The sequence below is a fragment of the Magallana gigas genome, chromosome 10 (genome assembly GCF_963853765.1).
Source record: "Magallana gigas chromosome 10, xbMagGiga1.1, whole genome shotgun sequence".
Taxonomy (NCBI): domain Eukaryota; kingdom Metazoa; phylum Mollusca; class Bivalvia; order Ostreida; family Ostreidae; genus Magallana; species Magallana gigas.
In genome coordinates this window covers 8,388,339-8,413,935 of record NC_088862.1, presented here as the reverse complement: position 1 = coordinate 8,413,935, position 25,597 = coordinate 8,388,339, and the positions used below count along the sequence as shown (strand labels likewise).

Here is a 25,597-nt window from a genome sequence, read left to right as displayed (position 1 = left end):
ATAAGCAAAATCAATTCCCATTGAAATCAAAAAGAGCAGATTATAATGGCAATAGTAAGCATGCAAAGCGCAGATTCCTGGTTTGATGTGCATAAATCATCATACATTGTATTTTGTTTTCCTGCGTTTTGTACAGAGTACACCCCTAAGGAAAATGTCTCATACTCAATAAATAAGTCCTTGTGGGTGGTATAACAGCAGTGTTTATTTAAGGTAGCTTTCAACTGACGTAAGCTGAAAAGAGTAATTTCCCTTTGTCTGGTGTGCATGCATAGAACAATGCTTAAATTCCTTTAGATTTCAGGCAATTTATTCATAACTAAAACTTTGGTCAATTTATACTACTCTTTAAATTTTGGTTTTTGGGTTTATTTTTTTTTAATAAATTGGTGTTTATTGGATATATAAGGATTCTGTATTTAATGTTTTTTATATACATGTACTTGGATTTTTTTTTAATGAATATATTTCTGCTCTGATATTTGACCAGCTGGAGACAAAGGGAAATAACTCATACAGTAATTTTGTCATCTGAAAATCACCTGACTGTAATTATTTGTAGATTTCGAGTTTGTATCGTAATCTTTGTTTTTGTGAGAGAAGGACCCAGGGTTTGCCTTAAATAAGTGACTGTACCTTCATCATCTTGTAATCCTTCTGTATGTTAAGTTATCATGAAATAAAAGTGAAACATACATACAATAAATGGTAAGAATTATACAGGTGTGTACAAAAGTCTGGAACATTCGTACAAAAAATAGTTAGTCATACAGGTACAGGTATGTACAAAAGTCATCTACAAAGTGAAATGAAGAAGGCTGGATTGTTCTTACATAATAATATATTTACATCTACAAAGTATTATTCCCTCTATTTCTTATAAAACTTATAGTTAATTCATAGCTCTATAGAAACAGCCAGATTGAAATCTACATGCCCCGTTAATCAATTAGTTGAAATCTACAGCGGCTGAAACTTGAGAAGAAATTGACAGGTCTGAAATTGACATGCCGTTTATCAAGTGGTCTAAACCTACAGCAACTTACAAAATATCACGGACCACACGAAATAAACAATAAAATGCTCTCTTTGATGATTCATGCGGGTTATGAAGGTAGCGATCAATGCAGAAAAAATTTACATCACCAAAGAACGCATTTTATTGTTTAAATAAATACACTGGAACCTCAATTCATACATATATACATGCACTTCATCAACACAAAATCTCATTGAATAAGTTAGCCATTCAAATTCATGCACAAGACAATTGAGTGCTCTGATTTTGCATTGAATAAGCCAGGTATAAATAGCCATGGTAGAATGTACAAATTTTATTTCCATCCTTCATTTCACTTGAGATATATATAAGATGATCTGTACAATATGTGATTTTCATCCAAGTTATGAGTTTTATATCCTCATGCAAGTCTTTAGCTTGAGTCAGGGGATAAAAAACACATAATGTGCTTTTTCGCCATCTCCTTAAAATCGCAAATTATTGAATACGCAAAAATTATATCCTGTATCATTTTCTTTAAGAAACTTTATAAATAAAAAAAAATGACTGACGCAAATTAAAAACATTAAAGATTTTCCCAATTTTCACAAAATTTGTGACACGCGAAAAAAAAACGGATATACGGTGTCAAATTTTTATTACATGACTAATGATATCAACTTAACATTGGTGCAAACATGCGATTAAATAGGTCATTGTGATATATCTATTCATGTTAATCAAGTCAGTCATTTTAAACTAAAAAAGTAAAATATGCATAATAGTCCTAATAATGTGATGTTAATCTAACTAGAGCTAGTCAACTAATTGTATCTACTCAATTTCTGAATAAAAAAAAAACAAACAAAAAAACAAAAACAAAAAACGTAAAATATAATATTTTAGTCCTGTAATTTTTCCCCTATTATTTCTGTACTTTTTTTTTAAGTAATCTAAATTAACATAAAACTTATCAACTTTTCAATTTAAAATGTCAATTCAAAAATCTAATCAAAATCCATTTTTTCAGAAATATTACAAAATGTACACTTCAAATTCCAAGATAATATTAACACCACATCTACATGCTATAAGGCTGTAACCAAATGATGCAAAGGTAGAATACAATTCTAAACTGATTATTGTGCAAACAAACACCAACTAGTTATGTGCTTTGCAAACCTAATCATTTTGTTAATATGCTAAATGAAAACTTAAAGGTAAAATACAAAAGAGTTTAGTCCTACCTTCTTCATCAACATCTTGTGTCTAAAATGGGGGGAAAAATCAATGTAAAAAATTATAATTTTTTTAAAACCAAAGTTGCAAATCAGAAGCAAACATGAAGGATATTTTTTTTTTTTTTTTTTTTTTTTTTAAATTGATTGACAGCTTCAGCTCTCACCTGATTGGTCACCAGTGTGTGGTACACACCCCCTTTTTCCATCAGCTGTTCATGTGTTCCATTTTCTACAATAACACCTTCCTGGAAGCCGGCGATTTTGTCGGCGGTTTTGATGGTGGACAGTCTATGGGCTACCACTATCGTGGTTCTACCAGCCCTGGCCTGTAAATAGAAACCAATCATTTATGTGCATTTAGTATTTTCATTCAAGCATGCAAACTATGTAAATTTTACAGTCCACATTAACTAATTACTGTGGAATCATTAGATTTCGTTGCGGCTCAATTTTCGTGGAATTCATGGGTACCTCTCGTCCACAAAATAACCATCCTCCACAAATTAATAAATTAGAGTTATAAAGTCATAATTGTAGGTATAAGAGATTACACGAAATTACATCCCCACGAACCTGTAAATTTTAAGCAATCCACGAAAATTGGCCCCCACAAATTTTAATGATTCCACACTATGTTGTAAAATAGGCCCTTAATTAGAAAGCTTTTTATCTCTTTTTGAAATTCTCTCCATATCCAATACTCAAAGAAGACACCTAAATCAGAATGTCTTATGATTTATAAAAACTTACACAAGTCCTATAAGAAATGAAGATAATAATTTTTCTATTGATCGACGTATCAAAGAAAAAATTGACCGGAAAACTTCATCAATGCGCGTAGCGCATTGATGAAAAAGTTTTCCGGTCAATTTTTTCTTTGATACGTCGATCAATAGAAAAATTATTATCTTCATTTTTTATCATTTAATAAAACATTTTCAAATAAAAAAATGTGATCAAAAATGTAAATAATGTAAATGAAGCGGCGCGTATGAATACAAAACAACAACAGCAACAATATTCAAAATGGATGCGCCTTCAGCTGATGCAGAGCTATTGCGCTGAATTAAAGGATTAAACACAAATAGTGAGTTAAAATCTGAACCGGCTGAATTGAAAACGAAAGGAAAATACATGCGATAGCTTGTGATATTATTCACTGTGCAGAAAAACTCGTAATAAAACTAGTTTTCATGTGAGATCGCTGGAATATGCAACTGGACATAACCATCCAAGAAAAGGCGATCGTGAATGAAAATAGCTGATATGTCGACAGAGAATAGTATGTATAAGCGACTTTTGTAAACATTGTGGTAACTAGATAGCCAGTGATGTACTTAAATGGTATTTCTGCCGCTTGCAATGCGCCGAAGGAGTTGATGCATTACTCATAGCTTTTCTTTACGACGCTTATTCTGATGACAGATGGTGTACGTGTGTAAATTCAAAAATCATCGTTACCAAATTTGAACAGAAGTGTTACCGTGAAAGTTTATAGGCCTATATGTTCGTTATAATATTCCTGGAAAAGGAACAGCCAGCCTCGCTGTAAATGTTGATTGATCTCAAGCAGACGAAATCGTTAGAAGATGCTTAATTCTCTATTTCGTGAATCAAATAATGTGTTTTGTTTATTTTTGAAGGTTAAACTTTCATTTTTTTATATTCACAAGGTTGCATTTTGTTTGCTGACAATAAAACAGACACAACTTTACATTTTGTTGACAGTGTTTATCTTGGAAATTCCCGTTCTATAAATAGTGTTAGATCAGAACAGTTGAGAAAAGTAGATCCGGCAAAAATTTTATTGATGCAGGTATCAAAGAAATTTTTCGACCAATCAGAAGCGCCGATATCTCATCAAATGAATAAATATTAAATGATTGTCTAAACCTTCAGTATTGAAATTGAGGCAAATAAAACTAACTGAGGACCTAGCTCACCTGGTCTAACCCCTCCTGAACCAAACATCAGACAACAACATTAAGGTAAGTAATTCATCTTGTCTAATGCCTCCTGTATTGAGGTAAGTAACAGTGACTGAGGACCTCACCTTGTCTAACGCCTCCTGTACGACCGACTCACTATCCGTGTCCAGAGCTGAGGTGGCCTCGTCCAGCAGCAGGATTTTGGGGTCCTTGACCAGGGCCCGGGCGATAGCGATCCTCTGTTTCTGTCCTCCACTCATCTGGGCCCCCCTCTCTCCCACCAGTGTCTCGTATTTCTGTAAACAGAGAGTAATCCCTGAATGCGATATGCTTTCAAGTTACATTGGTTGAAGCATCAATAAATAACAGATAATAATAAATGATGGTTAAATCCGTGTTCATGTACTGAATGAAATTTCATGAAATGCCAAAGAAACTCACACATAAGTTGAAAATTGCAATAAAATCTGTTAGTTATTCACAAAGAACTTTTTGGACATATTAATAAACTGACAGTTTCCTGCTCATTCAAACACATCTCTATGGTAACATGAACCTGTCGGGAAGAATTAAAATTCTGAAGCAAAACAGACAACATATTGATTCTAATTGCAATCATTATCCTTACATTAGGAAAATTCATTATAAAGTCGTGAGCGTTGGCCATTTTGGCAGCGGCTTCGATCTCCTGCTGAGAGATGGCCTCCTTGCCGTAGCGGATGTTCTCGGCGATGGTGGTGGCAAACAGAATGGGTTCCTGGCTGACCACCCCTATCTGCTGTCTCAGCCATTTTGTGTTCAAGTTCTTGATGTTCCTACCGTCCAGTGCGACCTATAATCATTCAATATTTGTTCATTGTAGATTTCCTTATTTTACACCATTACTTAATTCCGCGATTCAACTGTTCGCAAATGCCGAATATTTATTATATTTTTATTTAGTTTACATATATCTGAAAAATAAAAGAGATATTAAATTTTGTGAATTGTGCTTCTTGCAATTTTATGCGGATATTAATTCCTTGCGTTTAATTAGGAATCAATGCCTATTTGGTATGCTCTACTGAAAATTTTACAGTACACCTATATACAGTAAAACATGGTTATAGCGAACATGCTTATAATAAAAATACACAACGAAGTGATTCTTATTCCCTGAAACTTAATTACATGGCTTGCACCAGAAACAAAATCTGCATACATGAACTTGAAAAGACGGCATAAAAAATGAAAAAAAAATATTATTATAAAACAAAAGATTTCTGTAAATTTCATATTAAACATGAGGAATTAATATATCTCGAACACTGCCTGAAGCACACTTTGCTGATTTTTTAAAATCTTCCTTTTATTTTTCCAACAGAAAGCTATTTATCAAAATTCAGCGTTTTCGATTTACGGTAATATTCTCAGGATTTCATGCAAAATGGTGGAACTGTGGCTTATTGCCGTACTCCCATAAAATACAGAATCCACCGTATATCCAAGACCTACCTCTCCTTCCTCTGGGTCGTAGAAGCGCTGTAGTAGCTGTATGATGGTACTTTTACCACAGCCACTGGAGCCCACCAGGGCCACCGTCTCCCCTCTGTTGATGTCTAATGACACACCCTTCAGAACCTGGCAAGATATTAGGAGTACTGTAGAAGCAAATATTTTCGTTGGGTAAAAATGTCTTTGTTTTTAAACCAAATAAAATTTGGTTGGCCATTTAATTTCATCATATCGTAATCTCTAAAATGTATCCCATATCAACCCTGTATTTATTGATACTTGGGTTAAAACTTCATTGTGAATTTAATTTCGTTGAATTATACTGCCAATGAAAAGAACGAACTTAAATCCTCAAAAAATATTTCTGCATCTACAGTATTTAGAAAAATCAGATAAAACTAACATTTTCTTGATAGAAAATGTAGTTTGATTTTCTTGGTAGAAAATGTGTGATTTTTTAAAGTAGAAAACATTTGATTAACCAGGTTTATGTAAGATATGCTCATCTTATGTGACAAGCTATGCAAAGAAGTGAAAAATAAAGAAAAGTATTTTCAGCATGTCAATTGAAAGTTCTTACTAAAGCATTTCTTAAACTACAATTTTATATGAGAAAATTTCTTGTCTTTATCACTTGTACTAAAATTGACCAAATTTTCCAAGGCATTCATTTCAACATTTACAGCGAGTAAATGCATGCCATGATGTGCATTAGTGCACAGGTACTGGAGTAAAATTTGTCACATTTTTACAAGGCATACATTCAACATATCCAGTAAGACAAAGAAGTACACTGTAAAAAACTTCCTCAAACTGTGGAATCATTAGATTTCATGGTGGTCGTGGAATTTAATAGTACCTCTCATCCATCAATTAACATCCTCCATGAATTGAAAAATTAGGATTAAAAAGTCATATTTTCTTTTGTAGGTATAAGAGAATACACAAAATTAGATCCCCGCAAACTTGTAAAATTTAAGCAATCCACGAAAAATGGTCCCCCACAAATTTTAATGATTCCACAGTAAGTACACAAGTGCCCGCATCTTAGAAAGCAGTTTTTTAGTACACAAGTATCTGCATCTTAGCGAGCAGTTTTTCAGTACACAAGTGCCCGCATCTTAGCGAGCAGTTTTTTAGTACACAAGTGCCCGCATCTTAGCAAGCAGTTTTTTAGTACACAAGTACCTGGACATTCTCTCTGGCGGGGTAGCGGAATTTGACATTCCTCAACGTAATATTTCCAGCCACTTTAGATGGTTTCTCGCCCGCGTCCGAGGACGAGTCTATGTGAGGCTCCTACGGGGAAATAAAACACAGTAAGATGTTTCTATTCAATACAATGAGCCAAAGCAGTCATATCTTGCTATGATTATTTTAATTTTGATTAAAAAAATCCCGCAAAATAAACCGTCCAAGAATAAATAATTTCAAATACATTTATTCAATTCTATATGTAAATATACTGATTTAATTCTGATATTCTTGCAGCGATTAGTTTCTAATGTAATTTTAAGCTGTTTAGCTTACCTGCTCCATAAGATCAAAGATAGTGTATGCTGCCCCTCTAGCAGTGGCTAAACTTTGCATGCTGGGCGCAGCATGACCCAAAGAAAACGCTCCAATTAAAACACTGAAAAATACCTAAGGAAAAGAAAAAATCAAGCATTTTCCTAAAATTAGAACTGTATAAAATCCTATGTCATTTTCCAAAGTCACTAAAAAAACCTTTGTCTCATTCTATTTTTGGATATGACAAAATATGAGCAAAAATTTATTCAATTTTTTGTTAAATAGACTCTTTGATATAAAAACAAAAAACAATTATATATCCATTATATTAATTTTTGAAGAACAGTGCAAATAAATCAAATTAAGAATTAATGTGAAATTCCAATACAATTTATGCATGGCGATGACAAAAAACCTTACGATTAGGACGTTGGATACTCGATAATCGTCATCTTCACGGATAAGTTTTGCCCCATACCAGAACCCGAGTCCGTAGGCGCAGAATACGACTAGAAACACTAGTCCGGTTGACCATCCAACGGTGATCCCTTTCTTTATACCACTCTTCTTGGCCTCATCTAGATGACCATTATACCTAAACAAAATCGTAAATAGCAAGATGAATTCTAACTTCATACCATTTAGAAATATCATACTGTGGTTTCATTAATATTCAAGGGTATCAATTTTTGTGGATAAAGTGAAAATCACAGTTTCAAGGATATGTAAATTCGTGGCCAATGACCCTTTTAATACAAAATGTTAATAATCAAAGGCCTGAAGGGCCACAATGGCGTCGAGTTAAAGTTAATTTGAAGAATAAAAATCTAAATAATTTTTTTTTTAAGTCAAAATAATCTCCACTATTACAAAAATGCATATATTTTTTTATTTTTGTTATCTATGGTTCTCCTTCATTGATCAAATGTACACTTAGGTACTGTAGATTAAAAAAAATCCTGAAAACAAAGTATGATTTTGTATATAACTCTTAGTAATGTGTGTACTTAACATGAGACCAACTTTTCTTGTTGTTTGCTGGAGATTAATTTTATAAAAAAATTGAGTTGGGCGGTCAATTTAACAAAAATGAAATTTAATATAGATTTTACGCAGTCAACTAAAGTAATAGAAATATTAAAATTAAGTGTGATTCAAAACTCAATCTGATTTGGTTATTGACCATTCATTTAGAAATTGGTATCAATTATACTTACTTTTTAAAAACAAATATAAAGAAAAATACATTAGTCAACTTTCAAACATTTAATTTCATGGATCAACTTGACAACGAAATCCACGAAAATTGGTATTCAAAGAATATTGGTGAAACCACAGTACACTCACTATCACTATTCAGTGGAATCATTTTTATTCTTGGGGGGTCAATGTTTTTGGGTAGCCAAAATTTTCTTGGTTTGTGGCCAGGGGTGTAATTTCGTTGGAAGTGTAATCAAGATAATTTTGATCGATATTAAGCAAATGATTGTGAATAGGTTCGTGGGGATGTAAATTTGTGGGCAAGGATTACCCACGAAAGCCACAAACATTGGTTCCCCATGAACGATGATGATTCCACAGTATCTGACACAACCATAACCTGTGGTTACCTGTAACATTTCTTGGTCTATCCCCCATCTATATGTAGAAGACCACCACAATTAGCTGACACCACTATCACCATATGTGGTTACTTGTTGCATTCTTTAGCCTGTGCCTACCTCCACTCAGTGATTAGAAAACCACAACAACCAGTATCAGCTGGCATCACAATCACCACATATGTGGTAACCTGTTCGTTCAATGGTCTGTCCCCCTCTTTCCCTTTCAACACCTACAACACGAGCTAGCATCACCACTATAATATATTCCTCTGTGGTTACCTGTTCCATTTCTTGTGTGTCTCATTTGTATTGGTTTGTCTCCACCTCCCCCCCCCCCCCCCCCACACACACACATTTCAACACCGAGAACACTAACACTTTTATCTGACATTTTTACCATCCATGTGATACCCTGTTACATTTGTTAGTCCATTATCCTTTCCGCCTTTAACACCAAGAAGATCATAGCCACCAGCTGACACTATCCTATTTGGTTACCTGTTGCATTCTTTTGTCTGTCCTCCAAAAGCTGCCACCGTTCTGATGGCCCCAAGCACTTCCTCTGCCACCGACCCCGCCTTGGCATACGCACTCAACTCCTTACTGGAGGTCATGGACATCAGCTGCAAGGTCAATTCAAGGTCAAATTCTGATCATCTTACTAAATGAAAACTAAAGACAGTCAAACATTTTTGTATTGAACTAAACAGGACAATAAGAGTTAAATAATATTATATCAAAGGATTTGTAGTATGGAGGTTAATAGTTATCAGTGGTCAACATTTTTAAGTTTATTGTACATTATTTGTTTGGGGTTGGTGTTTTTCATATACTTAATAAGAAATATAGCAGTCCAGTAGACACTTAAAGAAGCTGGGTGGTATACCATGGTAAAGAAATTAATCATCAGATATGCCTTAAACTTTTAAAAGAATGACAATTTTGGCCATAAACTATCTTGTGTCATTATCATTAAAAAGGATTTAACTAATATCATACAAAAAGAGAGAGAAAATGTACAGCATTAGTTAAATTCTTCGATTTTAAAGAGGAAATCCAAAAATTTTAGTTTTAAAATTTAAACATTTCCTTATATCTTTATAAATACAGGGCTCTTCATCCATAGGAGGTAAATATGGCAGGTCATGACTATCCAGCCCTCTTAAAGACTTTTCTTGAGCACCTACCTTACTCATCAGAACGGCCACTCCGGCCAATACGGGACTGATAGCAAGGATGACAAGGGTCAGTTTCCATCCGTAAGCAAATCCGATGGCAAATCCAGCAAAGAATCCGGACATCCACTGGATGAAGGTCCCCATCTTATCCCCTATCCCAAGGTGGATTTTATTGATGTCACTGAAAATTAATCAAAGTATTGAAAGTACTGCCAGTTGCAACGATAAGACCATCTTCACTTTTTCACAGCATTAATACACAATATCCCCATCTTATCCCCTATCCCAAGGTGGATTTTATTGATGTCACTGAAAATTAATCAAAGTATTGAAAGTACTGCCAGTTGCAATGATAAGACCATCTTCACTTTTTTACAGCATTAATACACAATATCCTATGGCCAAACAAAGTAAAAGTTGAATCTTAATCACCTCTGCATTAGGTCAAATGGTGCCACATATAATAATTTTATTGCTATCTAGAAACAGGGAATAACTGAATTCTAATTTAAAGTTCAAATACTAAACTTGAGTTACAGTTGAACTTTGATATCTCGAACACTGATATCTCGAATACAATGGATATGTCGAAGTGACTTTTAAGTCCCAACCTCTAATATTTTATAATCTTAAATACTCAGATATCTTTATTTTTTAAACAGTCGCCTCTCGTTCGAGATAATGAAGTTTTACTGTATTTTCTTTGCAAATTTTGTATAAAAAAAATTTAAAATACTAATCTGTAGCATAATATTTTGAAAGTTTTGGCCTGAGAACCAATGAACTTAAATTTTTTCGGCCAAATTCTATTTAAAAAAGGACAAATTGTTGCTTACTCTGATAGTCTGGTACTAAGCTCGCCCGAGTCATGCGTATCGAACCAGCCAATCTCTTGCCTCATTACATTGGAGAAGAACTTGATCCTGATTTTGTGGCATTGTCGCTCTGCGGCAGTCACCCACCCCACCACCTGTCCATACCCCAATACGAGGACAGCACAGCCGATGGCTACAAATTAATTTGAATTCAAGCATTTTAGACCACTTTGAAGCATAGACCCCTTTACCATAACTTGCGGTACAGTAAAACAAGCTTATAACGAAGTGCCACATATGGGCGATTTTACTTTATTATGAGCAAAATTCGTTATATCCGTCAAGTTTACAACACATTATATAGTCATGGGGAATGAAAATCCCTTCCGTCAATTCATTATAAACGTGTTCGCTATAACCATGTTTTACTTTATTGCTCTTTTGCAAGGCAACATAATTATAGTTATTGCCTGGTGATGTATTAATTTTTGGCATTCTGGTAAATTCACAGAGTAAGATTACCGTATTTAATAATTTTTCAACAATGCACTAGTCTAATCCCTAGCAAATCAGGGGTACTGGGGTTTCATCAGACGGGTATTTGTTGAATACCAATTTTTTCAAGGATTTTGTTGATGATTTGATAATTGAAATTTAATATGTTCACTGACAAGCAAAATCTAATGGCAATTTTACAAAAATCTGCAAAAATTGATCCCCACACACAATATGCACAGATAAAAGAAACAACAGAATTTTTTTTAATTCAGTCTGACAGTGCAACTATCAAGCTCCAAATCATATTGAGAAACAAAAGGATTAGTTCACATCTTCCTACTATGGTAAATAGTTCTTTTCATTAAATCTAATTATTTACATTTTCAACTGTCTTTGTCTGTGATAACAATACAGATCAATTTTGAAGCCTAGAGCCCAATAATTTCATAAAAGATGAACAACACAAAATGGGCGTATCTTATAGCATAACTGAAAAATGGAAGGCGTGTCTTATAACATAACCGAAAAACGGTATTGGCTGCGACGTGTATATACATATTAGAAATATGTAGCATCATGCTACATGAAAAAATAGTGGTTTTAAAATATTGTTTTTAAAGTGTAGAAACTGGAAATAATATAAATATAAGTAATAAGGAATCATTCTTTGAATATTATGAAGAGAAAATTTGGGTGGGAGCTTGGTCAAATCTATCATAAAGCTCTTCGGGCTTTACTGGATTTGATCATGCCCCGACCGAATTGTCACCTCATAATACTCAAAGAATGATTCCTTATTCCTTTAATAACTACATACATTACAAATCAAGCCATGGACTCCATGCACTCACCTATGTAATAGACAGCAAACTCGGTCATTACGTCCAACAGATCGTTACTGAGCTGGTCATTGTACAGTGTGAAGTCTGTCACATTGTAATAGGTGGTCAGGTTGTTTAAATGAGGTCTGAAATCAAAGAGACATCATTGGAGCATGGCACAATACAGTAAAAGTGGTTATTTACACTGGTGGTTAAGTACGCGTTTTCTATGGTCAAACAATATGCGTGGGTATTAAATACGCGGATACTGTATAAAGAATAAGTGGTTGAGACATATCCATTGTACTGTATACAGGGTTATTTTCGCCCCGTGTTATTTTCGCTGCGTGTAATTTTTGCCCCGTGTTATTTTCGTCCTTCTACACTTGCAAACAGTTTCCTCCCATCTTGAATTCGCCGAGACACAATTTTGTTTAAAGAAAAATAGTTGAAGACATCTGAATTCGCCCAGTCTTGAATTCGTCCGATAACAATGAGGGAGAAAGGGGCGAAAATAAAACGGGGGCGAATATTTCCCTGTATACAGTACTTGAGATATCTATACTTACTTCAGTAGTTCAGGCTCTTTAATTATTCCATTAACAGTGAGTCCAGCAGATGATAAATATGTAGAATTTAAGCTCAGGAGAAAATATTCGAATTTCTTGGACTCCACAAATGTGTCGATCATGCTGCCGAACACGATAATCATACAAGGCAAGGAGGCGCCATGGCACATTGCACATATGGATCCAAGTATCATCATAATAATGTCGATGCAATCTGAGTATTTAAACTAAAAATAAAAAATATTTTTCATTTATACATGTATATACTTGGTATAATCAAAGTATTGAAGTACTGAAAACCGGGCTCTTTTGGTGTGTCTTTATGCATATTGTGTAGTAAAGACTGAAAATCTAAGAAAACTAAAATAGATTCATTCGAAATTTAAAAAAAAGAAACAAAATGCCAACACTTTTGACAAAATGTGGCTCTTTGTGTAACTATTTGGTATAGAAGAAGCTTTACCTTGACGCTGTTTGGTTTTTTGTTTACTTTTGAAGTTGTGCTATTTATAGTAACATTGGCGATTTGCCTGCCTATAGCCAGGACTCTGCTTTCAGCAGAACCAGGCTAAAATATGGGGTTTTTGCACCCTGATATAAACAGTGGCACACGCCTTTATCACACCCCCTGTAACATCACCCTTTATTTCACCCTTTATCACACCCTTAAATACACCTTTCAGGAACATCTCCAATATCAGCCCTCATGCTGCTATTGGAGTCTCAGGTTGTTATGGGATGTGATACCGATTTTGCCATGTATTATTCTCTATGTATTTGTCATGTTGGGCATCGAAACCTGCATCTTCCTTTTTTCAACTATGTATATGTTTAAGCAATTTATGCTATTGTTATTTGAAAATGCTTTTATCACTCTTATTGTCTGCAAGAGAATTTAAACACCAGTTCAGTGTCAGCTAGAGTTACCTCTCTTTAACACAGCCATAAAATGATATGATACAAGTAATTGTCTCTAGTATGGAGAAATATTTGTTTAAAGTTAAAAGTAATCATATTATTCAAATTAAATGAAAAGAAAGTTAAATTTAAAATTTCTTCCCTAAACCATTTTTTCTATGAATTCCAACATTTAATTTCCCTCAGTTAGAGGAGCTTTCTGTACTCACAACTTCTAAAGTTCTGACAATTTTCTATGAATTCCACAAACATTTAATTTTCTTTATTTAGAAGAGCATTCTATATACTCACAATTTCTAAATTTCCGACCATCTTCTGCGGCTCTTCTTTCTTTTTGTCTTTCTCTCCTTCATCCACTCCGTCTTTATCCGCGCTGACATCCACATTATCCACATCCACCGTGGATGCTGTTGCCGGGCGGCCATTACTTGCCATCATTTCCTCCCCTTCAGAATCTTTATGAAGGTAACAAAGATATATTAACCCCTTTCGCGGTAACTGCACTACTGCTTTATTGCAGGGCAAAATGACATAATTTGGTGAAATATGATATAATATCAATTGTTTCATTTATGTCATTTAATTATCTACCTTCTAAAATTTTGGCAAAGTCTATCAATTTGCCCTGCAAAAGAGCAGTACGGCAGGGGTATATTAGAAAAAAATTTATATTTGCAAATATGTTTCCTTATTCGTGTATAAATGAACCTACTGAAGAGCAAAACTGTTTATTTTTCTGTAAATTTTTTTTTAAAGTCACATCGAAATATCAGGTAGTGAATTTGATAAACATTTTCATTGTACTCAAAACTGCGCAATCTAAATCTGAAAAAAAATGTCAAGATATTTATTCCTCTCACGTGGATAATATTCCAAAGGCACACAAATGCTTGACAAAAACAGCCACTTTCAAGGCTGCATGAGCCTGACATAGATGAAAACTTACAAAACAAGTTTACCGTATATAAAATTTTGTAATATTTTAAAGTACACATCCTATCAACAATTGGATGGGTAGACAGGGAGAAAGCAATGATATGAAAACTTTTATATATAGTTTCTCCTTGGGAATTTGTTTTAGTTAAAGCAAAGAAGATGATATGAGTTTTTGGAAGGACAAATTTTACTATTACTGCCTCGATCAACACAATAAATACACGAACATGTATCATGAAACTTGAGAACAAGCTAGATGTCAAATGGTCATAGATAAAAATCTATAATTCATTAATTGTGTGTACTACATTCAAAATTAAAATGGGGTTAAAAATACAGTCTTTTATTATAATTTTTATTTTGGTGTATGACTTGCACATCTTTTCTAAGATATACTCGTGATTGCTTTTGAAACACTATATAATAGTGAATTTTTTTATCAATTTAATATTGTTGGGGGATGTGTGCTTAAAAAAACATTAATTAAATACAACGGTAATTAGCTAGAACACCAAAAACTTATTAATTCCTATGATACAACTTGGAAAAGCCAATAATGATTCAGAATTTATTTCACTTTTGTGCATATAAATACAAGAAATTAATATCAAAAAGTCACGTAATCCCGTCTGACAGGAAAATAAACATTCCCATATAAGTCGCTAAATTTTTCTTCTGCTGCTCAATGTGTCTGCGCACTAACACAGGTATTCAAGAGTTTAATAATCAGGACAGTGCCCTGGTATTTTTCTCCCTCTGCCGACAGTGCTTGAGTATTGCACCATACATACACCGGTGCATCTGTTCTTAAATGTATAGGATCCGCTAAATCACAAGACTCCACAATGTTATTTATATTTTTCCTTCTTTTATATATATCAGGATTATCAGGGCAATTATAGAAAGCACCTGCTAGTTTTTTGTCCTAGAGTAAATCAATCAATAGATAAACATTGGATAACAGAGGGAGCCTAGGGGCTGTTATAAAACTGTGAAATTTATGGATTTTTGGAACTGATGCTGATACATGTACAGTAACAGTAGCATTCATGGAGAAAAACACAAAATAAATGAAGATTCTGATGGAATCAAAAAAATAAGCATGCAGAGTGAAACTGACAAGGAGCGATTCTACCCAAAATATTGAATTAAATACATTTCTAAGAAGAATTTATAATACACTGGTACTTTTAATTGTACATTAAAATCTTTGATCCTCAGCCATGTTTGAAAACTCTATATTAGCCAGATCTTTTTTATTCGTACCATAAATCTGCCTTTTATATTGACAAATGTTAGTATCACGATCAGTTATTCAACGAAATGCTTGGCTTAGTGGATCTACTGCATATTAATGTAGATAAAAGGGTTTGAGCCACTGATGCACCAGTACAACCCTTTTTATTTTTTATCTCAACTTGTATACCGGTACTTATTTCGAATTATCTCCATCGTGGGCAAATTTGCAATTATAACTTTGTAAAATGCATGGATACAATATAAAAATTTGATTTTTATTTCATATTTCATTAATAAAATTTGAAGGACAAATAACATTACCATGATGAAAAATTACTCTTAGGCTGAGGATCTTTAAGAGAACCTTAAGAGCTTTGCATAACACTAGTCATTCAGAATACCAGTATGTCTTTTACCCCATGCAGGGCAATATTGAACTTAATATATTCATTCTTGATATCCAATCCTCTGCTTACCTACACTATTTGGTTCACAGGTATGACCCTTCAACCCCCCCCCCCCAAAAAAAAAAAACTCCCTCCTTTCCGTAGGCTACTCTCAGTCAATACTCTACTTCCCTACCTCTATAAATATACCCGGCAATAAAACGTAATGCTAACCTCTCACAGAGTTCTTCATACTCCCAATGTCCTCAGTACTATCCACTTGAGGCTCGTCTACACTATCAGTATTTGACCCTCTACCATGTCTCTACTTTGACTTGATACCATTAACACATAGCCTTCCCTCTCGCCATGTGTGTATTGATTTCTCACTGACATACCTAAGTCACCAAGATGCTTGTGCGTACAAAAAAGGTAGGGATCCAGAGGCAGTTTTGGGGAGAAAAAAAAAGAATTTATGAGGGTTTGTGTACTAGATTCAAGATATTATTGTCAGTTCTGAGGTACTTTTATTTTAAAGAAGTCAGTGAAGTTTTATAAATTCTGATCTCAGAACTTTTAAATAAGTCTCCCATATATTAAGCTATATCGTTTTCAAGAAAATACGAAATCGGTACCAGTAACTTTTATGCATGTAACAGAAAAACAGGGATCAACGCAGACAGAGATATTCAGAAAGACAGACAAAAGTGGAAAGAGAATTTTTCTACTGAACAGATTTTCAATAATTTAAGGTACATATCACATAATTTAAAGTTGTCACAGAATTGGCATGCAGAAAACCCTATGTAAGTAGAAGTGATACATCAATTCGTTTTATTTTTATTCATTACTTTTCCTGGAAATAATTAACATTTTTTCTACCATGCCTTCTTCTAGCATTAATATTGATCAGTAGGCGGGGTTTTTTGCCCACGACTTCTTTTATTGATATTGATTAGTATTTTATATTTTTTTGAATTAATCAAGTTATTCTTGAATTAATGTTTTAATTGTTCTAACTTACCTTTTCCCAACCCCTTTCCGTTCATTTCCATGCCGCTCATTGCTGTTCAAAAGCCATGCAAAGAAAGTATGAACATTACCGGGCATGCAAAACACAGACTTCTAAAAACATAAAGAGTCTATTCATAGGCAGCTATTAGAGTTAATAATTGTAACAAAAACATTACACTATAAATACATAAGAACATTCGTTTGAAATTATTATAATTAAAAATAGATTTTATATTAATAATATTTACTGAAAAACTCATAACAGAGAAAATCGGGATCAACTGGGGAAAACAAAGAAGAAAAAAAATTATGCAAAAGCTATAATGATCTAATAATCATAAAATAAATATAATTGTTAACTTTGAATTTGTATTTCAATTCTATAGCTGCATGAACTTTTTATCAAACCAAAATAATCAAAGTTATCAACTTCTAAAATGTTCAAATAAGATTTATAACATAAAACACAAATATACTCTAATTTTGAAAATATCAGTGCATTTTAAAAAGTTGCAATTTTTTAAATCATGCAAACAAGCTTTGAATCCCCATTTCAATTAATGACCTTCAATGGCCGGCCTCTTGATTTTTTTTAATCATATTTCTGAAGTTGACCTAAAAGTGACCTATATATGTATGTTAAGTGTACTGCATTTTACTGTAATTCATCTAAATTAAACAGATATTTGTACTGATATACTGCATTTTACTGTAATTCATCTAAATTAAACAGATATTTGTACTGATACATAAAATAGCTAGATCATCCTGTCGTTATAATATTCATAAGTAATACTTAAAGCCAAAAGAAAAAAAAAATATGACAATGCAATAGTATGTACACTTATTTGATGCAAAAGAAGACAAAACAAATATACACATACAAAGATCAGTTTCTACAAACCCAAGGACAGATTAGTCAACATAGATATCGCTAAAAATGATGGCCAAAGCATTTCAGTCCAAAAAATCTTAAAAGTCCTTTATAAGCATATTTCCTGCAAGCATTTTAGTAAACAGTTGCATCACCTTTGCAGGTTAACCGTGAGCCATTTAGCACCCCCCCCTCCCCTGGGGAAAAATAAAAAAAAAATTAAGTGAAGCTTTCAACTTATTCAGGTATCAAGCTGAACAAAGTTCAAACTCTTTACAATTTAACAGACATCATATACAAATATATGTACTGCAGTTTCATCATTTTTTATCAAAAACAAATGTTCATGGATTGGACTGTTTTGTCAGTATACAAAAATCAAAAGTTTATTTAAGTGAAGATAGGTGGTAACAGATTCTATTGAAAACCATTATTTTACCTTGTTTACATATACTTGAAAACTGTCAATTTTACAATTTACAAAAAAGATGTACTAAGAAATGTTAATGAAACCACAGTTGCAGTTCCTGAAAACAAAATTTTCTGAAAACTTAATATATACACCACCAATTAGATCCTCTCCCCACTATACACTTAAAAATAGGCAAATTCGGTACCCATGCACCAATAATTGTTTACAATTCATCGAATGGATTTTTCATGCCAATGTAATTCAAGCCAATACATTATATATATTGCACATGAACAATGTTTGATAATAAAACAACTCTATCGAAATATATCAATTATCGAATCATTTGCTTCAGACCATAGAAGAAATTGATCATCTATCTACAGACAATTTATGATAAATTAAGATAATTCGTGCTGCATATTTTCTACACAATGAAATATAAACGCTCTGACTTCACATCTATATCCTAAATTGTTTACAGTACAGAGCAACATCTGTGATATTTCAAACTAAAACCTGCAACATCAGACTACGAGCCCCCTAAGTTGCTCTTTACCTATACAATACTCACGTGCAGATATCCTAAGGTTTATACATAAGCATCCAAAATTTCGTTAGTATGTTGTTATAGAATAATAAGGATCCTTAAAACCCAGCTTGTTCTTACTACATGTAACTGAACTGTTCCAACTTTTAGACAAGAACGGCAAGATTTGTAATCAATGAATATTCATAAAAAAAACTTGGTCATCAATAACGAGAATTTCATCAGATATTTCATTCCCCACTCTGTCATGGAGGTCACCATTCAATGGAAAATCCACCACCAATGGTAAACATTATAGGGATCAGAAATAGGTACAGGTGTGTTATAGTCACAGAACTGTGACGCTGAAATCTTACCTGGATTGAAATCAGTTTAAAAACTGACTACCGACTATGGGATGGTGGGGGGGGGGGGGGGGGGGTACCATATATATGTCTCAAGAGTTTTAAGTGTGTTAAAATCACAGAAATGTGACGCTGAAATCTTACCTTTAAAAACTGACTACTGACATTGGGATGGGGGGGGGGGGGACCATACCATATATATGTCTCAAGAGTTTTAAAAGAATTCTTGGTGAATATAATCTGTGAAATATTTGTGATGTAGACTGTGACAGTGAACTTTAATCTAACCTTTTCATATGAGACCTGGGTGCATGTTCAAAGAATTTTTACATGCAACTCATTAAAATCACTAAAATATATATTGGGAGGGTTAGGTAGGGGGATAAGAGGTATATGATGCAAATTTAAAGATATTGCAAGAAGAATTTTATTAGATACACGGTAATAAACTATTTCTTGCATATGTTTCACAAGTTTTTTCAATTTCAAATGGAATTCAAATTCCATTAAAAATTTATCTTTTAGGGTTCCATAATACTCCATATTTGTTGAAATATAATAGTCAAAGCTAAGGAAATTCAATACACGTGTTTTTGTTGGTACAAAAAGACAGTCAGACCAAAACAGGTAGAATTAATATTGGCAGTGTAAATCTAATGCGCCGTAATCATAGTCTTTCCATGGGGGTGAGAAATTCCATACATTAAGTAACACAATAGGAGAGCTGAGGCCCATCATAAAAGGCTTTGTAATTACTGTTAATTTATTCAGGTTACTGTACTGGAAAATAACCTGTTCAGCCAAGCATAAACAAGGAGGTCAGACCAATCCCTAGTCATATTCATCAATGAGTTTAAGCTAAATTTAGACAGGTAACCGAATTCTCTTTTCTTCTCTCTCTCTCTTTTTTTTGTCACATGTTTTTTGTTCCGACACTGATTCGTAAGGAGTTATTTTTAGGTAAGATGCAAGAAATCCATAAACTTGTCATTTCAACCCATCCCATTACTTGCTTCAATTTTTTTCTGCCTACTAAGGACAATGATTTTTTTTTTAGGGTATGTTACAAAGTGTGATAGTTATTCAATTATATAAATGTCTTATTTTCAATTCCCAAGACTATAGCAAAACAGTTTTGGCCCTGAACTTTGAACAGCCATTAATGTTTTTTCTTATATTTCGTAAAAACTGTTTTGAATTACAATCAAAATTAGGCCAATAAAACTGCTTGATCACACATTGTGTGCACCTTGTTCATCTTCAGTCAGAATCAATAGACAACTGTTGCTTGCATCATTAATATTTATATAAAAGAACAAATTATTTTGGGTTGTATAATATGGTTATAGTTTTTCGCTTTTCTTCGTAGCTGACCAATCTGACAGGTAAAATTAACAATCATACAAATAGTCTAGAACAATAAGGTGCTTGTGTAATCATAAGAAAATATTCAATATATCAAATTAAAGTAAATGTCATTTTCATTATATAACATCTTGATCATTCATTTTAAACCATTACCTTTGTATATATACATACACGAAATATACTATATAACATCTTGATCATTCATTTTATACCATTAAGTTTGCATATATACATACACGAAATATACTATATAACATCTTGATCATTCATTTCATACCATTAAGTTTGTATATATACATACACGAAATATACTATATAACATCTTGATCATTCATTTTATACCATTAAGTTTGTATATATACATACACGAAATATATACTATATAACGTCTTGATCATTCATTTTATACCATTAAGTTTGCATATATACATACACGAAATATATACTATATAACGTTTTGATCATTCATTTCATACCATTAAGTTTGTATATATACATACACGAAATATACTATATAACATCTTGATCATTCATTTTATACCATTAAGTTTGCATATATACATACACGAAATATATACTATATAACGTCTTGATCATTCATTTTATACCATTAAGTTTGCATATATACATACACGAAATATACTGTAGTTACCTAACAGTGATTACTACTTGTACATTAACTCAACAGGAAAACAAGCTGATATTAATACGAAATCCGGGACTAAATCTCAGAATTAACGAGCTTCGCTAATGACCTTACCTGACCCATCCTTTGATGTTTGGGTGTAGCCCAGTAGTTGGGGCTGCTTGGACATCTCGGAGACAAAACTCGCCTCAACGTCTCAAAGTATCTCACCTGAAAAGATCAAGACAAATAAGACATTTCAAGAAGCCCGAATGCCTCGCCTCAGTATCACTTTAGTTCAATTAACTGAAACTTTCACTGTGACACTGTCATGAATTAAAAACACATTAACAGCCAAACATATCAAAACTTATTTTCATATTTTAAAAAAAAGAGATCAATACATGTATCTCATATTCAAACTAATTAATATTTATAGAGCTAGGAAAAAAAAGATTAATATCTCAAATTGAAATCATATGCAGCATATAAGATCTCAGTGCTGAAGTTTCAGAGACTTTTAAAATTATATTAAGTTAATTATTTTAAGTTAATTATATTCATTTGATGATTGATCAACATTCTGAAACTGAATGAAATGGAATGAAACATTTAGGTTCTTTTTTGCAGAAATTAATACATAAATCAAATTTTGCAGAGGATTAAATAATTACTCTGATCACTCTAATTAAGGAATTGCATGTAGTGTATCCATACCAATTTTTTTAGAGACATACATTACTGGAATTCTTGTCATTAAATGAACAAATTTAAATATCTATACTGTCAGTAATACAATGTATTAGTTTATAAATACAGGTGAAATAAAATTACGTAATCAATGTTTACTCAAAGCTAGCTTATATCATTCTCGTATGGGACAAAAATGTCCGATATGTTGGATAATCCAGCACCAAGAGATTAACTAACCTGCTGACCTGATGCTTAGCTCTGCTAATCTCCTGGAACATAAAACACCTTATAACACGTAACGCCCACCGCAGAGAAAAATCAATAGAGCGGTCACCGTACTCAATATTGACCTGAAATCGGGTTATTTAATTTCCTTATATGTATATATGTTAAACCCTTCACAGCCCTTGAATGGATATTTCAAGGGGGTGAAATTCTAGAAGATCTAAATCATAAAACAGGAAACCCTGATGATAAATGTTCCTGAAACTCTTGTCAATAATTATATATCATATATACTTAATTTTATGCTGATTAAAGTACATGCAGATTCCAGTTAAATCGTATGCAATCTAACATTTTACATGTACAACATTAATAATTTTAATTAAAAATATTATATAATAATTTATATATACAAATCATCAACTGCTTTATTTTGTATCTTTTGTAATGTATTAAAATGTCACAAATGATCTAATAATACATGATTGTATATTAATTTAGACATTAACAATAATACAAGTATATATCAAAAAACATATATGCAATTCACAATATTTGTACCTCCTTTGAAGATAGCCTGTTCAACTATAAGACAAGCCATGCAATTCCTCAAAAATTCTTTTATTTTATTTTTCAATCTTCCTTCCAGTTTCAACTTTCTTCCTATGTACATAAAGTAGCTACCTGGTACTATATTTTAGGCACATGGGTACCTGATAAGTACATGTACATCTATGCAATATACAGGTTTTGTACTTTAGTAAAGTCAGACTAGTTGCTAGTTATAAATGTTTCATCTTTGAAATTCACAGAAGCTTGTCTGTCCCCCCCCCCCCCCCCAAAAAAAAAAAAACATCCAAAGCAAATTAATTTATTTTGTCTCAACTTCCCTAGCTTGCGCCTCCCCTGTGAAATCATCAATATGTTTAAAGTGCAGTACAAATTGAAATACCATCTGAGAACTCACTCAATGGGCTCTCAAAAAAATCATTATCTATAACGCTATGAATCACAGTGATTGCATTGTGAATATATAAGGAAGCACTCGTAGCAGGTACAATGATCACAATTACAATGACAAATCTAAAAATTCCCAACAAACTTATCCATTACAATACTATTGCAAACTTACCTAGCAATTATTATCACAATACTGACAACACATGTATTAATAATCTGCATGCTTATATAGTCATTAGTTTAATTATTCAACAACTTGGAATTTAACCCAAGTTCTCAACAACAATATTAAGTTCCTGGTACTGTACAGTCATGAATTCTCTGTTGTGTCTCTGTACCTGATATTATATATATATATATATATATATATATATGGTCTGTGATATTTTCAGGCTTAAGCTCTAGAGCATGTTGTAATGAGTACAATGTAGCTGCAGTACTCTAGCTCCACTGGAAATTCAGGTTGACAGACAATGGTCTATCAACCCAAATTTCCCATGTAACAGTTCTACAGCTAAGTCTAAGTTACTATGGGGCACCTTTTGATATTAATGTGGATATTAAAAGTACATTAGAATCAAAATACCTTCATCCATGTAGAATTTTCAAATTTAATATCATTTGACTAAAAATTAAAATTAAAAATTTTTGGGAAAAGTCAAAGTCATAAAAGCCCCATTTTCGTATTTTTTTTTTGCATTAACAAAATCTACCGAAAACTGGCCACCATCAGCAATTTTTAAGCGTCTACAATACTGTATATCTGCGGGGGGGGGGGGGGGGGGGGGTTTTCGTGCGTCACTAAATTTGCGAAAATGGGGAAAATATGTAGCATTTTTAATTTGCATCAGTCAATTTTTGTGATTTTAAAATTTCTGTAACAAAAAATAAATTAAGGACGTTCAGCTCCTGTATTTCTAATATTTAATCTTAAAGTTACTTATCATTTTACAGCATTACTTTTTATGTTTTTTTTTAAACACTTTGTATCAATTAATTTATGCTAGAATTGGAAAATGCCATATAGTGCTTGATTAAATGTGATTTCCTGATTAACATGATTAATGCACTGCAAAAACACACTACACATACATGTAGTTAACAAGGATTTGATATTTTCAAAAAACATTGTAATCTGACAATTTTTAGGGAAGGACTACGGTAAAACAACTTATTTTTAGCTGTGAAGAAATCATTGCTGATTCATTGTGTAATAAATGAGTCATAAAATTTAACCCCCCCCCCCTTTCAACTTCCCGACCCTAACATGCGGCCTCAAAATGATGCAAGGATATAATAACAAATCTGACAGGCATAAATTTATTCTTTATATATCATAACACAAAGGTTCTGAATCAATACATGTATAAATAAACATGATTACTTACAATTTTTTATAAATATTCTTTTGTGAAGTTCTCCATTTAATTAAATCCTGATTTTCTATCAACATTGACATATTGATATCACCCTATTTTCATTCTTAAAGTCAAACCAATTAAAACATAATTATTTAATGTTACATAAATATGGTATAAATGTGCTCACTTCATATGCTATCTGAAGATATTTCATGCCGAGAACAAAATGTCAGCTTGCATTAATTTATCTGACTTACATGAATGATGGTTTACTTAGTATATAAACATATATAGCCAAGTCTATGATGCCAAGAATGTAGTGAAAAGTAAACATATAAAACAGTTTACATTTTTAGTTTTATTGCCCATATATTTACAACATAATAAGAAAGTTCAAAATATAGGTCACTTGACTGTTTTTGGCGATTCAACAGTTACTTCCCTTTGGCTGTCTCAATATCAAGATTTTGTTCTTCGATTTAATTATTAATTGATTAAGCTATCATGCAACTCAGATTAATCAAACATTATTACATGTCCTTCACATCAAGTCGTACGTGGTGACATAGTAACAGAATAACGTTGTCGGCCTAGAGTACAGTATATCTACATGCATGTCTACCTGTATGTATCTGACATCGGGTGGGAACCCATTTGAAGGATGATTATGAAGTAAACGAAAGGTAGCTAAAACTAAAGTTAGCAGCTTAGACTTCGACATCAACATGAAACACTCTTGTCATACACCATGTACTTAATTATAACATGTTGTTAAATGATTTTATATCAACAATTGAACAAGCGACAGGAGTACGCCTGTAATGAATGAAATAACGCAAAACATACGATTACTGGGGTTATATACTAAACGACAGGGTTTAGTAAACCCACACAAGAGAGCAATAATATTTTCATTCAAACTTCAATGAATTTACAGCGATTTACCTTGCAATCGGTCGTTGGAGTGTTAATATATGCACATCAATTCACAGTTTGCAGTTGATCATGCCGCCTAGCTTGCGCAATATCCGG

The 25,597-nt window shown here is 32.9% G+C and overlaps 1 protein-coding gene across 10 annotated transcripts in view; it reads right to left on the bottom strand.

The window, feature by feature from the left end:
* Positions 1–25,597, bottom strand: part of LOC105318373 (ATP-dependent translocase ABCB1) — a 36,877-nt gene extending 11,280 nt beyond the window's left edge. The window contains exons 1-18 of one of the 10 annotated variants that reach the window (XM_066074009.1): positions 25,511–25,597; positions 21,462–21,557; positions 17,164–17,205; positions 13,870–14,033; positions 12,661–12,887; positions 12,122–12,237; positions 10,794–10,965; positions 9,967–10,138; positions 9,278–9,402; positions 7,596–7,770; positions 7,194–7,307; positions 6,852–6,962; positions 5,664–5,789; positions 4,798–5,001; positions 4,295–4,465; positions 2,406–2,567; positions 2,248–2,269; positions 637–657 (exon numbers count right to left, since the gene is read on the bottom strand). In XM_066074009.1, coding sequence (XP_065930081.1) covers positions 637–657; positions 2,248–2,269; positions 2,406–2,567; positions 4,295–4,465; positions 4,798–5,001; positions 5,664–5,789; positions 6,852–6,962; positions 7,194–7,307; positions 7,596–7,770; positions 9,278–9,402; positions 9,967–10,138; positions 10,794–10,965; positions 12,122–12,237; positions 12,661–12,887; positions 13,870–14,033; positions 17,164–17,205; positions 21,462–21,516 — 2,179 coding nt within the window. In that variant the 5' untranslated portion in view covers positions 21,517–21,557; positions 25,511–25,597. Of the gene's footprint in view, positions 1–636; positions 658–2,247; positions 2,270–2,405; positions 2,568–4,294; positions 4,466–4,797; positions 5,002–5,663; positions 5,790–6,851; positions 6,963–7,193; positions 7,308–7,595; positions 7,771–9,277; positions 9,403–9,966; positions 10,139–10,793; positions 10,966–12,121; positions 12,238–12,660; positions 12,888–13,869; positions 14,034–16,373; positions 16,424–17,163; positions 17,206–19,013; positions 19,307–21,461; positions 21,558–22,256; positions 22,364–25,510 lie in introns of those variants that run through there. The other 9 variants (XM_066074012.1, XM_066074010.1, XM_066074011.1 and 6 more) reach the window with 9 other exon arrangements.